The following is a 16330-nucleotide window of genomic DNA, read 5'->3' on the forward strand; positions in this document are numbered from 1 at the left end:
AGTTTCATTTTTTGAGGGAGAAGTCAATGAAATTTTCATTTGTTTACTTAAAAGTTAATTAACAATGGGATAATAAACAAATAATTTTATGCTATTACACGGAAAGAAAATTATGGAAAGTTTTGCTATGCATTATGGGAATGGTTCCCATAATGGTATGGGAATAGTACCTATACTACTATAGGGATGGTTCCCATACATTATGGGAACCATCCCCATAATAGTATGAGAATAGTTCCCATACCATTATGGGAACGATTCCCATAATATTATGGGAATCATTCCCATATCATTAAGGGAACCATTCCCATAATGGTATGGGAATCATTCCCATACTATTATGGGAATGGTTCCTATATTGGTATAGGAACTATTCCTATAATATTATGGGAACTATTCCCATAATGTTATGAGAACCTTCCCTATAATATTATAAAATTTTTTTTTTGCACAATAGTGTAGAAATTTCCCAAAATTTGAATTTTCTTGAATGTTTTGTGCTGACAAAAAATTCTTGTTAAAAATTTTAATGTTTTTTTGCCAAATACGATTTTTTTTTTCAATGTTTGAATTTTAGTTTTTATGTTTAATAATATTTCTGTGTATTGTAGAAGTGATTACCACACTTCTTTAAATTAATTTTTTCATGATAATATGGGAACCATTCCCATAATATTATAGGAATGGTTCCTATAATAGTATGGGAACTATTCCCATAATATTATGGGAATGATTCCCATAATGGTATACGAACCATTCCAATTGCATTATGGGAATAGTTCCCATACTATCCCTCGCGGACTCGGGATTACTCCGAAATCATGGTGAAATTTCGGTGAAATCATAGTGAAATGACAGTGAAATCACTGTAACTTTGTGCCATTTGCTTACTGTGTGATAATTATCATCCGATGGTAATTTTATGATGATTTCACCATCGATTCATAGTAGAATCACAATAGCATAACAGTCAATTTACAGTAGTATAGCTGTAAGTTGACAGTAGTATTACTGTGTATTTACAGTGATTTCACTATCAGTTTATGCTGGATCTGCAGTGCTTCAGTCATGCTTTCTCAGTAATAATACCGTGATCATACAGTGATTTCACAGCAGTCTTACTATAGATTCTTCGTGAAATCACAATAATATCGCTGTGAATTGACAGTAATATTACTGTGATTTCTTAATCATTTAATCCTGGATCTGCTTAGTTTTCATCGAGATTTAGGGGCAATATTGAGATCCTATATTTATTGATTCAAAGATAATAATAATAAAATTAATAATAATATTATGATAGCAACAATAATCCTAATCTTGGTTTTTCAATAAATAATTTTTTCTCACCTCCGGGCGGAAAGCGTCAACTTTCGTCCCGCTGTGCAAAACGAAGTTGCCGCTTTCCGCCTCCGTCGAGGAGAAAAATAGTATACACTCCTCGGGAAGTAAATAAGAGAGCCTCAGACCACATGTTTGTTGACCTCGGCTTCGCCTCGGCCAACAATTACATGTGATCTGAGACATTTCTTACTTTACTTCCCCAGGTGTGTAATATACTATTCTTGTTTAAAAAAATTATTTAGTATCATCCATCCCTTTGTACGACTTCATGTAATTATTCCTCTGGAGGATTAAATGCTATTTTTTTACCCTCGGTAAAGAAGGAATTTTATTTTTTTTTTACGCATGGTGGGACTCGAACTGCCGACCCTTCGATTGAGAAGTAGCTTAAGTCATGTACTTTAGCCCGCTCGGCCACCACACGCATTCGGAACTAAATATTTAATCTGTTACTTCATGCTATTCAATACTATATATACTCAAGACTAAGCTATAAGAAAAATTATTTTATTAAATACTATAAAATTAAAAGAATTCGATATTTATCAAAAAAAAATTTTTGCCTTCATTTGTAAATCATCAAGTTTTCTTAATTTAAGAATATTTTATTTTAAATTATGATAAATAATAAATATTTACTATTGAAATATTAATCTAAATGATATTCTCTTTATTTTTTGCAGTAGTTTAAATTCAATTTATACAGTTTTAAAAAAAAAGTTATTCAATTTTTTTATTTATTTATTTTTTTTCATAATTCTGAAGAATTTTACCGTCTTAAGCTTTTATAAAATTAACTAAATTAGACAATTACAGATAAAGTTTCGCTCGGAAATTCCTAAAATAGCTAAATTTATAATAAATAAAATACATTTGTGCCCAAATATTTGTTAAACTTACAAATAATTATAGGAGCATTTATGAAATAATTGATATTATTTTTTTTTTAATTCCATTTCTATCGATTAATGACATTAAAAATTCAAATTTTTGATTTTGAAATTGGATTAATGATAGATGTACCGTATCAGATCACTATCAAAGTAGAGTGAAATCATGGAGAAAACGCTAATAATTTGCTGTGAAAATATCATAGAGTCACAGTGCTAATACTACTAGGTTGTCATGGGATCACGGTAAATTCATGGTTAAACCACTATGAACTGACGGTGAAACTATTGTAAAGTCACAGAGTTAACACTATCAGATTACTATGGAATCACAGTGAATTCGTAGTGAAATCACGATAAACTGACTGTGAACCCATGATAAAGCCTCAGTGTTACCATTGTTGAGTTACCATAAATCGATAGCTGATCGACAGTAAAATTATCATGAAAGTATGGTAATTTAATTGTAAAATTACTGTAAAATTACTATATAACCAGAGTGACGAAATGGCACAAAACAACTGTGAATTCACTATGAAATTACCATCAATACACAGTAAACTTACGGTAAAATTGATTTCACTGTGATTTCACTGTGATTTCACAGTAACCCCGAATCCGCGAGGGATTATAGAAACCATTCCCATAATATTATAGAAAGTATTCCTATAAATTATAGGAACCATTCCTATAATTATAGGAACCATTCCTATAGTGTTATGGGTATCATTCCCATAATTATAGGAACTATTTCTATAATTATGGGAAACATTCCTATAATTATAGAAACCGCTCCCATAATTTATAGTCGTTATTCCTATGATGGTATAGGAAAAAATTTCACAAAATTATGGGAACCGCTGCCATAATTTTCTCTCCGTGTAATATTTGTATGAAATATAGATATTCGACAATAAATCCTGGAAATTTTATTAATTCATTTTTAACGGTTGTTTTGGACTCTATTTTTTAATTAAAAGTACTCAAAATTTTCATTGTAAAAAAAATTGTTGTTAAAATGAAAATTCTGAAAAATCGTTTGAGGGATTACTTTTTCATAGTGACTACATACGAAAAGAATACATAGACTTAATTTTCATGACCAAGTGGAAAATGGGGGGTCCACTTGACGTGATCTTGCACTACTATAAACATTCTTGTAGGAAATTTATCGCTCTTCAAAAAAGGTCTCCCATGTTTTTTTCGTAAATCCAACCATTTAGGTGATATCGAAACTCACAATTAGAAGATTTAAAAAATAATTTTTTCTAAATTAAAATTCTATAGCACTTCAGCAAGCGTTTCACAAGCCAACTAAAAATTTTGCTCAGATGATATAAAAAATTTCTTTTATATCGAGTTTAAATATCTGTTAAACGGTTGAGTTTTTAAAAAAAATCAAAGAGACCTTTTTTGTAAAGCGGTGAATTTCCGACAAACAATTGTTGAAAACCTAAGTAAATATCCGTTTGCTAAAGTATTATAGAATTTTAATCGAAAAACATTATTTTTTAAATCTTTTGGCTTTGAGCTTCAATATCTCTTAAACAGTTGGATTCACGAAAAAAACATAAGAGACCTCTTTCGAAAAGCGTGAAATTTCCTACAAAAATATGTGTTAGTCATTGCTGTGCACTCATTTTTAAGCAAGTAATAAAATTTTTCTCATTGCATTAAAATGGGAATGTATCATTACTTAGGCAGGATTAAACGGCATTAAAATAAACTTTTTTATTTTTTTTTATTATTTTTGGATCACAAATAAATTATTTATATCATGGGCAGGTAAAAAATCTAATTTGGTAAATAACGGACACCCTAATATACATAGTTAGATAATTCAATTGAAGTAATGGAAAAAATAATCTATGTATTGTTTGAAATTTATATTAATGCGTATTCTAAAATGGAAATAAGTTATAAGAAACATTAATTTCAATTGCTACAATATATTTTATTTGACTATTAAAATCGAGAATGAAATAAATCATCGATCTGGGCATGTCATGATTTATTATTATTATTATTATTATTACAATTTTACTACCGGAACGTAAAGCGTACTAACAATTGATGAAAGATTAGAAAAAATGAAGACAATAAAGGGAGAAGAAATGCCGTTTCCATCGTCGACAAAGATTATAAAAATATATTTTTTATGGAACATAAAATTTGCAAGTTCTGGGAAACAAATTATGGCGGGTGACCTACATAACGTGTCTTTTTCCCGGGGTATGTGAAAAAAACCTAAACATAGACTATTTTTTGCGTTACCAGGACGACTGTCATGACCAACAAACAAGTCAGCATCTGATCCGCAAAACGAGATCGTTCATTCGGAGTCTAGCCTTTTAGCTGTTCGGATGTGTTACATTTCAACTCCAATTATTCTAAATAAGAGCAATGAAAATAAATTAATTTTATCGCTGTACTTACGATTTTCTTTACTTAAAAATTACAAATGATTAAAATGAGCGCAATTCTGTGGACTTGTCGAATCATTGTATGTTTTTATTGTTTATTTATTGTTAATGTTATGTGCAGTGGTATAAATTTTATCAAACTGCCATCAGAAAGTCCATCTTCACATCTATATGATCATGCGGTGATTTGAATTATCATTTTCTTTTATATTTTTAATAATTAATAATAATATATAATTAACTTACGTGATTTTAATTATTATCAACAGAGACGATTACTAGGAATGTGTTTCAACGATAAATTTAATTCGATTATCATAACCGCTGATTTAGTTGAGGATAATGAAATTCATCGAATTAAAAATACGTGGAATTCTGATGATTTCAATTTATCAGTAATAGTAATTGACGAAAATTATAAACCGACTAAAATTCAAATTAACTATCACTCTTACCCATCGTATATATTATCAGTGGTTTCAATTGATAAACTCGAAGCACTTATTGGTAAATTGAAATTATCAAGTACGTGGAGTATCACGTCAATTTTTTTAATTCTTGGCACTACAAAAGTGTCTTGTACTGATGCTGGCAAAGTACTTGGATTATTATGGAAACAAGATTTATTGTTGGCGTATTTTTTGTGTCAAGAATCTGTTGATGATAACGATACGGTAACTATGTATACGCTGAATCCATTCACTGACTATGCACCACCGTTTTGGCAAGAGGCTGAAACAATAAGCGCTTCTGATGATGAAGGTTACAATAAGAGTTGGACTTTATACAAGCAACCTTTGATAAAAGGTAGTTATCATTTTTAATATTTTACAATATAATAAGATAAATCTAAAAACTACACCGGAAATCGGAGTGTTTTAATTTAAAATAACACTTGAGTTTTTTCAATTAAAACACTTCGATTTACAGTGTACACGGTGAGAAATTTATGTTAACAATTACAATATATGTGAATAGTTCCCATAACGTATGGTAACCGATTTTTTAAAAATATCGATTTTAGGAACGGTACCCACAGAACTTTGTAATTATTCCCTTCAATATAGATTTCATTACTGAACGATATGGGAATAGTTCCTATGAAATTATGGTGAGAGTTCTTATGTCATTATATTAACTGTTCCCATACTACTACGGCAACCTTTACCATAATATTATAGTATCCATTACCATATATTACGGTAACAATAACCATAATATTATGGTTACTATTACTATATATATTATCGTATTGAATCCTAGACATTATGGAAATCGGTGCCATAATAGATGAAGACATTTAACATAATGGCATAGAAATAATTACTTTTGTGATTCAGGAATGATTATTCTAATAGTACGGGAGTGATTGCTATGTATGTTGGATAAGATTCACTCCCATGCGTACCTAGTATTCGTCACAAAATATATGGGATCTATTCCTATACGATTTAGGGAACTATGAGTATTGAAATCATCATAATTCAGCTACCATAGGATATAGGAACTATTACCATAATTATAGGAATTGGTCTTATAGTTGTAGAAACTTTTCCCAGAAATTATGAGTGTATAGACTATACTTTTTAGTAATTATTAGTATTTAATTATAGGTTTTGATTTCATAAATCTACTAGGAACAGTTACCATAATTTTCTCTCCGCGTATAGTTTGTCTATTAAAAAAAAAAAAAAAAAACAAATTTGATGTTGGTGAAAAAAATTTTGTCGATTATTTGAATCGTAATTTAAAAATTATTTCTTTTCAATCAGAAGTAAAGTTCGAAGAATTTCATATATTTTACTCCAATGAAAATACATTAAAATCGAATTAACTCGTGAAAAGTATTCAATACTGTAATTTTAACATCAATTAGTGTAGATCGTTTAGTAATAAAATAAATATCATAAAATTTGAATAACCTTGACAAATTTGAATACCGAATGCGTTTACACTAGTTATAGATTACAAATTGACAATTTTCATTTACAGACAATAAAATTTGTCGTAATATTACCTTTGACAAAACTCAACGTTTAGATGGTCATAAAATAAAAATGACATTTTTTGCACACTTTTCAAATATTACTCGTGATGACGTAAAAATTTTGAAAGGTACACCTTATAACATGAAGGATAAGGAAGAAAAGATCACGAATCCATATCATTTATCACCGTATTTAAATGCTACCAGTTCAATATATTTTATTCATGGAAGTTTTGAAGCAGACGCAATTAAAAATGGTTATATAGATTCATTAGTTAATAGGAACAATAAATACGATATTCACGACTCAAGAATGCTAATGGCAGATGCTAATTATGAGTCAACAGATATAATAACACAGTATTCCGAAGAAGAATATTCTGTAGTAATAAAAAAAACAGATTATTTTACAATTATTGAAAAAGTTAACAACCAATATAATATCCAGTTTCTTATCATGACAATTATAATATTATTATTAATAACTGTACTAATGGTAATCATTAATAAAACTGATATTGGTTGGGCTGTTATGGATGTTGTTAAAATGTCACTGAATATGGGAGCATTGACGCCAATGGATAAGTTATCTATGCGTATTACTTTCTTCACTGCTTTTATATTTTTTTTTACATCAATGCCTGAATTGCAAGGACAAATTTCAGCGATATTGTCGAAATCCACGCGCCAGAGTGTTGAACATTTGAAGGACCTGTATGACAATAATTACCATATTTGGTACGATGAACGATTACACGAGGATATTATTGAGGAAAAATTGTGGATAACGGATGAGGATAAGGAATACTTACATCCTGGACGTTGGACAGATATGTTAAGTTGTATGGTTAAAGCACAATTGGATTCAAGAATTGCGTGTATTTATCCATCAAAGTGGATATTAACATTCGCTTCACAGGCTAAAAACTTACATGTTTTAAAAAAATCAGTATTTAGAAACTACAACGTTTATTGGTCCCGAAAGAATTGGGTGTTAAAGAATAGGTTTGATAAAATCGCGACGATGCCAGTAGAAGCGGGTTTTCTACAGTATATGGAAAAACGAAAGGTGAATAATATACTAAATAAAATGAAAAAGATTAACAAAATTAAGGATGCCCGGAAATATGATCAATTGGATTTTAATAGTTTTGAACATACTTATATTTTCATGGGTATGAGTTTAGTGTGGGTTTTTATTATTTTTGGTATTGAAATACTTTTACATAATTATTCTAGACTTTATAGACAGTTTCAAAGAAGACATTGCAAGAAAAAAAATAAATCGTTGAGATCACAACCGAGAATTGTTTTTTTTCCCGGGCGAATGGTACTTCTTAATAATCGCGAAGATGTTTAAAAAATTAATATTTTTTTTTTCGGATAGTTAGTAAATTTCAAATTTATATATAATAATTTTGTTTTCTCTTTTAATTCTCTCTTGCAATGTAGGAGCGTCGTTTATTGACGACTCTTTAAATGAGCAAGTGAGCTGTAGTGCACGTTTGGATTTTCCAACTTTTATTATGTATAATTATATTTTTCTAAGTGAACCAGTACTTGTGATCGAGTGGATAACATTCTTGTCTTCGAACTCAAGTACTGGCCAGGCTCAGGTTCGAATCCCACAGAGAGCAAATGTATTATTTTTCACAAGTTGATATAATGCTCTGACCTGTGGGCTTCGTTCCATATAGCCGCCAGATTGCCACCTGTGTGCAATCCTGCCCACTGAAAACACCCCGTGATTGCAAAAAATATGGAAAAAAGAGATGAGAACAGATAGCTAATAATAAGATATAGAATAGAAAAAGAAAAAAGATGGCCAGGAAACATAGTCCGATAAAATTTAGAGTAGTTTGTTACAAATATATATAAAATATTTACTCAAAGAAAAGAGGGTCCTAAAATTGCTTGCAACGTAACCTAAAGACTATGTAACGTAAAATATGTAAAAAGAAAAAAAAAATGTAGAAAACGGAAGTTATACAGTTATGATTGCAACATGAATTAAAATAAAAAAAAAAAAATTTTTTTCTAAGTGTTACCCAAAAGATTTGTTGTTGTTTGAGTTTGATTGTTGTTTGTTGTTTGAGTAGTGGTTAAAAATTATTTTTAAAAAATAGTATTGTTATTTATTTTAATTACACTATATCCCGAGTCGAAATATCAGACCCGTTTTAGCTGTAAAAGTTTTCGAATCCTTTGCAGTTTGAATCGCAGCCTTAAAAGACGCCTGTTTAAACTGTAACAGACGGAATGAACTAAAGATACGGTGAAAACAGCTCCACTGAGTTCCGTTTTCAATGTAAATCTTATCTAAAGAATTATTATTATTATTATTATAATCATTATTTTAATTTGAAGGTATATATTAAGCTTAGGGATTTCCAACATCTTATAAGGAGCACCATACACAGTAAAAAATATTGTGTATCTGTGTTAAAAACTGTCCGTGTTAAATTTTCTGTGTTGATTATTTTGTGTCAAATCAACACAATTCTTTGGGTACTTTAAAATTTTTAATCGATAAAAGTAATACCTAGTACAAAAATCGATATTATCAACATTTATTAAGTGTCACTTTAAAATCAACACAAAAAAAGTGTTGAAACGACAGTTGAATTGTGTTATAAAAAATGTCTTCCTTCTATTCACGCGGGAAGCGCCATTAAGCATCAATTTTGCTTGGTTAGTTATTATTTTTGTGACATTGATTTTATTTATTTTCAATTGGACATAAAAAAATTAAGTTAACAAAGTTCATGATTCGTATAGCTTAAAAAAAAAAATATTTAAAAAATTGCATCTGTAGCTTTTTTACTTTTCTACATGCGCATATTTTTTTTTTTTTCGTAATTGATTTGTTGATAAAAAAATTCGAAAATTGTTAACTGTCTGCTAACTTTAGGATCATGTTTACAATCACAAAATAGTTCAGTGTTAAATCATAATTGTTGACACTTTTGATAACCTAAAAATAATCCATGGTACAAAAATAAAAGTGTTGAAGTTACTTCTCATATTACTCGAATTTTGTGTTGAAATTTTAATACAAATTTTGTGTTGAAATTCAACACAAATAGTCTGTGTTGAAAATTAACACAAATATTGTGTGGACCGTTTCTAACACACAGATTGTGTTGATTTTAACACAATATTTTTTACTGTGTAATAATAATAATAATAATAATAATATTATTATTATTATTAAAAAAAAAAAAAATCCTGTTCCTAAGTAGGGTTCGAACCTGCATCCCTAGGCACGATACAAGAAAAATAATTATTATTATTTAAATTGTTATTATTATTCGACGCCTGGTTTGAATGTAATCCTGTTAAAATGGGACAAAACTCCACTATTTACAGTCAAACCAGGCGTCCAGTTCATATGGTATTTTATAGAGCAGACTCTCCCTTGACCACTCAATTTTCTGAGAATTGTTAGAAAAAAATACAATTTAAACAGGTCTGAATTTTCGACTCGGGTAATTACCTCACATTTGTCTTGATCGAGTTTGTGCTGCTGGAAATAATTAATTGAATAATAATAATTATTGTTAACAATTATGCTAGAGTGTGATCAATAATTGTATTTCAATTTCCATGTATTGAATTTGTTTCGATGAATGAATAAAAATTATAATTAATTAATTTATCGTTTATTATTAAAAAAAAAACAAAAAAAAACTAAATTCATTAAGTCCAATTTTTTTTTTACTTAATCAAAATAATATATTTTTAAATAAATACAACTTAAATCAACTGTGCTATCATATATTTATTAATTGAAATTAATAATTTGGAAGGTTCCTGCCATTCAAAAATACTTACCGTCATTCATTTTCGTTGATTAATTTAATAAAATTCAAGTCTCGTAAGTAAAAAAAAAGATCTCATTTAATTAACAACCCTGATTAAAAACTCCGATTGAAACCAATGAATTTCGATTGAAAGTCTATCGGATTTCAATCGGAACCAATCGGAATTCAGCGGTTTCAATCGGAGTTTTTAATCAGGGAACAATAAGCTTTCAATTTATTTATAAATAATTGATTTATTTAATATTTTTCATTGATCACAGGTGAATTGTATCACAATAATGTGAGTATATAAAATCAAATTGTTAGAAAAATATCATATAAAAAATGTATTTTAAAAAATTAATAAATTACTCCAATAAAAAAAAGATATAACTGAGAGCATAATTATAAATTATTGTAACTCATTTAAACAAGTTAATTATTTTAATTATAATTAATACTTAAAATTAACAAACAATAGATATCTCTAAAACTAATACAATTGATCATATTAATAATTAACGCATATATCATTATCATGATATTGATTTTAATTAATTAAGTTAAAGCCATGTACCAAAACATTTGCTCGTATTTATCATAATTCTTAAATAAGTTGATAGTTTCAAAAATGTTATTCCCTTATATAGAAAGCAATTTTTGATTGTTTAATTATTTATCAAGATCATATTTACAAAAATTACGAGTATTAATTATTGCAATATATCATATGGTGTTACTAATTTCATAAGGACTTACATTCTCATGTCCTTTTGGCTTTAGGGAGCTTCCTCTATACTGTAAAAAATTTGCGGAGTGAACGCGGATTAAATCCAAGGCGAATGCGGAGTGAATTTGGAGCGGATAATTGTTTAGTTATTTAATCCCCTCGGAGTAAAATTTACTCCGAAGGGGAGTTTATTTTAATATTAAAACTCTGAATTGGAGTGAATGCGGATTTGAATAAAATCCAGATACACGGAAAAAACAATATAGTAGTGGCAACTCTCTGGATAGTACTGAGTACAATCCCGAACAGTAGTGGATATAGTCTAGATAGTAGTGGATACTGTCTAGATAGCATACAGTAGTGTCTGAAATTTTTTTTTTACAGAAAGTACTCAGTATTATTCCAGAGGATTGCCACTATTATATTGTTTTTTCCGTATACTCTGCTGCAAAAACAAACTCCCTATTTATTCCGTATGCGGAGTAATTTTTTAAAAACTTCAAAACTCTGAATATCGGTATGAATTTGGATTTAAATAAAATTCGTAATTACACAGAAAAAAGAATACTTTAAAAATTACAGTTTTAATGGTAAAATCAATTTTACTTTTGAATTTAAAATCAATTATACTTTTGAAAATATAAAAATTGTAGCTTATACTGTAATTCTCACAATATTTATTAATAATTAGACTATGAGCTGCAATGTTTATACTTTCGAGTTTAAAAAAATTATTTTTACTCTTAAAATTGTAATTTTCCGAGAATTTTTTTTCCGTGCTCTCCAAATTCACTCTTAATTTTTTACAATGTAGAACCAAAATCTTTTTTTATTATGAATCATTTTGAAGACTTATTCTAGAGCTTAAAATTGAAAGCCAAAAAGGCAAATAATTTAAGTCATTCGTCTTTTTGTCTTTCAAATTTTTTTTTAATTTTCATCTCTAAAATAAATCTACCAAACAATTGGTGATCAAAAAAAATCCTACGCCCTTCTGGCTTTAGGAGGCTCCCTAAAGCCAAGAGGGCGAATAAAAATATGTCCTTTTGAAATTAGTAACGCGATATATTTCGAGTGAAATATAAAAATATAACTGGGCCAGTAAATATTATTTCTGATATTAAAAATAATAATTCAACTGTGGTCAATAAAATTATCAATAGAATAAACCTATAGTCAATATTTATAATTTATAGCAAATAAAATTTAACGAAATCATTAATAAATACTTATCAATTAATTAAATCATATATTTATCGATAACTACCAAGGCCTCCACATAGTATCAGTATCATCAACTTTTTCAACATCTATTTCAATCTCTTCATCACCATCACTCTCATTATTATCATTTCCGTAGTATATCTTTTCTACAATCACAGTCTTACTTAATAATATATCACGATTTATATTGTCATCAACTGATCCTGATACTTGTGGACATTCGGTTTCATTTGATGCCTGAGAATTTACTGGTAAAGTATTATTTGTAATAAAGTTATTGTTTATATTGTTATTGTTAATATTATTATTGTCATTAGACATATCCTGTTTCTCGGATGATGAATATTGTGAGGATGAATCAATTGGCGAGGAAGTGAGTCTGGACGTCATTGGCAGTGACGTTGTCGATGATGTTGACGATGACTCCCACAGAGATTGTTGACCGGCTTTGTGATAATTATCTGGGCTAACAATTATCAGAGATGGTTCTTGTACTGGTAATATCTAAAAATAAAAATAAAAACGTCATATTAATTCAGTTATCAAGTTAAGATCATTAGTTAATCAGTAATCACTAAGTATGTAATTAGATATATGTATTTTTAGACAATTTGGTGATAACATACGGAAGTGTTTAATTTTCGTTTCGATTGGAGTCCTGAGGCTAAATGACGAGCTAATTTTTGACCAGACTCGCCGGGAAGCGCCGCGAGATATTTGCATGCTTCGGCGGCGCACTGTCCGAATCCTGATTGCCAACGACTTTCTGCCAAAGTTTCTTCGTTGAGTGACGAAGATGGTTCTGATGCTCTGGAAGCTTGGAGTCTTTGAAGGTGACGTACAGTGAGTTCAAGAATATCCGCTTTTTCTAATTTACTTATATTTTCACCTTCAGTCTGAAAAATAATTTTTTTTTTAATTATATTCCAAATTTTTTATTTTTATTTGTTTATTTATCAATTTTTAAGCCAAGGCACAGGCCAAAAGGTAATTTTATACATTAATATAATTTTTTACAAGAGTAATTTTATTATCTAAAGTCACAATTTGTGAAGGAATATCAATAGATGATTTAACTCTTACTGAATAATCCAATTTTTAAGCTGGTTTATGATTTGCTATTTTACAAAAATTGTTGTTTACTTTCATTTAAAGTCTAAACGTAATAGGTAGTCAAGCATTTTATTTTTAAAAACCTCAAGACTACTCGATTTTAATATCTCAGGAATAATTGATTTGTTGAAATTGTTGATTTGTCCGCGGAAAAAATGTTTTAAATATCAATTATGTTTATGCAATGAATTTTTTTTTTTGCAAAATATATTGCTCTGTAAATTTAAAATAGAACAGAAATTAATGTCTTTATGCTTTATTGGGTTTACGCGGTTCCTGTCTGATCACTTGGTGAATAGTTTTTTGTAATAAATTTTTCCATAGATGATCACTAAAAGTATTAGACTTGAATAATAAAAAATACCGGATATTAAGTGAAGACTCGTGAATACATACATAGTTAAAGCGAATAAATAAAGCACGTAGTGTAGGAACTGTGGAAAATCACGTGATTTTTTTTTGTATTACAAATCTCATTTTTAATTACTTGACGAACTTATAAACTCATAGATTCAATAAAATTTTATGATACTACAGTGAGCTGACGTTTAATAATTTTTGAATTTTTTTTTAAAACGATAAATTATAAAAAAAAAATATTTTGTAAAATTGTACCTGCAGTTTTGTTTATTTTCTACATGTGTATATTTTTAGTTATTTTTTTATGTAATTGATTTGTTAAAAAAAATTTGAAAATTTGGAATTGTCTTCTATCCTGATCAGGATAAAAAATAAATAGCGAAGGCTATTAAAAATTTAGGTAAATATGACAAAGTAGAGCTTCACTATTTATAAGTCAGTAAAAAATTTTTTGCACGCCTCGGAAGCGAAGCGGAGAGGTTGTGCTTTATAACCGACCTGTCAAGGTCACACGATTTCCACTCATTAAAGTGCATATATTTTTTTTCTATTACTCTTAAACATTATGAAAAACACATCAATATAAAGCTGAAACACTAATAAATAATCCTGATACTTTTTTTAATTTGTCTAATATGTATTTATATAAAAAAAAGTTGATTAAAAAAAATTTATCGTGGACGTCCATTAGTCTGTGGTTCAAAAAAACGGCGTGGTACGGATATCTCGAGAACGACTTGACGAAACTACTTAATTTTTTTTTCAAAATTTTCAGAAATAAGCAAAGAAGGTTCCTTTCGAAAATCACTACTGTAGGCCTTCTCGTTTTTTTAAAAATAAATCATTACGGTTAAAACCGGCAATCTTACATGTAAACAAACACACACTGCCGCCATTTTTCATTAGGAATGTTCTCCTAATTTATTTTTTTTTTTTTACTTTTATTACCGTATATTTACCATGGAAATTTCTATGGGAAAAGAGCGGGATATTCAATTTTATTCGAAATTTAACTTTTAAAAAAAAACATAACATGAGCTTTCGAGGCGTGCACTTTTGGATTTTCCAAATTTTTTGTAACTTTAGAGAGTTGATTATTATTATTTTTTTTTGAATAGATTAAATAATAAAAATAATTTTCGAAAAGTTTAAATTTTCAGTTAGTTGTCAAAATTTAAAAATAGTATATATATGTAGTCTCATTGAATATTTACCGAATGTTAAATATAAAAAAAAAAAAAAGTAACAAATAAAATGAATTATAATTTATATCATTATAAAAATTTTTATACATTTTTTTTTTTTTACAAACGTCAAATTTAAACAAACAAAACGTTTTGACAAACAAATAAACGTAAAACACTAATTAATATTTTATTCATGCACTTAACGATTACTAGCTGACTCCAATTAATTATTAAAATAAAAATAAAAGTACAAACCTCTAAAGCATCGACCATAAGATTTTTCAATTCCTCCAAACATCTATTAATCCGAGCCCGCCTTTTTCTCTCCAACATTGGCTTCGTAATCTATCAAAATTAACACAACACAAATAAAAAAAAATTTTAAACACATAAAAAAAAAAAAAAAAAAAAAATTCAATAAGCAAAAATTAATTAAAAAAAAATAAATATATTTCACTACACGTGCGTCATTAAAATTCATCGCACATGCTCAATAAAATTAATCTTAAAATACTTATCAATAAAAAAATCTTATTAAATAATTACAGCATGGTTACCTTTTTATATTGATGAGTTCTCGATACTGGATAAGGATAATCGTACGCCATCATTGCAATTTTAATTAACGAAAAAAATTAAAAAAAGAATTTCGCGCCGTATACGCTGCACACCATTGGTTATATATATATACAGATATATTTAATCCATGTAGTTATCAGTGTGTCAATGTCAAGCGCGAATGGTACAATCGACCAAAGTAGAAGACAGTAATTGACATTGAAGGGATATTGAGTGACATTAGACAACAACAAGCGCTCTCCATGGAGTCTCTACACCAACTGACTCAAACGCGCTATACACTCTCCGACAGCCATTCCAACGGAACCCTCCCCTCGCTTTTATCCACATCGAACCCTCGATATATCTATATACATACTATACTTACACATTAACATATATTATTCATCACTAATTTATTTTAAAAGAAAGGTATATAATAATACCTCTAATGACCCCCCACTCACACACATTAAAACATTAAATATATATATTTTTTATTATTAGTGTTAATGAATACGATATATATTCTCTTGCCAAGTCAATTTATAATTTATATATTACATCAATTAATCATCAGTATAAATATTAATCAGTGATTGCGTTTATATTCATTTTCTCCAGTGATTTGTATATATATAGGACGAGGGGGGGCAAAATGGGGTATCCCCAAAATTGTATAAAAAAAGTTGGATTTCAAAACAATGTTTT

At 28.5% G+C, this 16330-nt stretch overlaps 1 protein-coding gene across 1 annotated transcript; it reads right to left on the minus strand.

The window, feature by feature from the left end:
- Window positions 1–10921: 10921 nt before the first annotated feature.
- LOC130667687 (enhancer of split mgamma protein-like) lies at window positions 10922–16027 on the minus strand. Its single transcript, XM_057469455.1, has 4 exons — window positions 15619–16027; window positions 15317–15406; window positions 13028–13297; window positions 10922–12905 (listed from the first exon to the last, which is right to left on the minus strand). Exons 1-4 carry the CDS (start codon window positions 15670–15672, stop codon window positions 12441–12443), a joined length of 879 nt encoding a protein of 292 aa, XP_057325438.1. The 5' UTR covers window positions 15673–16027; the 3' UTR covers window positions 10922–12440.
- Window positions 16028–16330: the final 303 nt, after the last annotated feature.

The sequence above is a fragment of the Microplitis mediator genome, chromosome 5, assembly GCF_029852145.1.
Source record: "Microplitis mediator isolate UGA2020A chromosome 5, iyMicMedi2.1, whole genome shotgun sequence".
In the NCBI taxonomy this organism is placed as follows: Eukaryota; Metazoa; Arthropoda; class Insecta; order Hymenoptera; family Braconidae; genus Microplitis; species Microplitis mediator.

Coding starts and splice junctions, on each gene's coding strand:
- LOC130667687 (XM_057469455.1), bottom strand. CDS start 15,672: ATGATGGCGTACGATTATCCTTATCCAGTATCGAGAACTCATCAATAT. Junction 13,298..15,316: donor TTATGGTCGATGCTTTAGAG/GTTTGTACTTTT, acceptor ATTATTTTTCAG/ACTGAAGGTGAAAATATAAG. Junction 12,906..13,027: donor AACGAAAATTAAACACTTCC/GTATGTTATCAC, acceptor TTTTATTTTTAG/ATATTACCAGTACAAGAACC.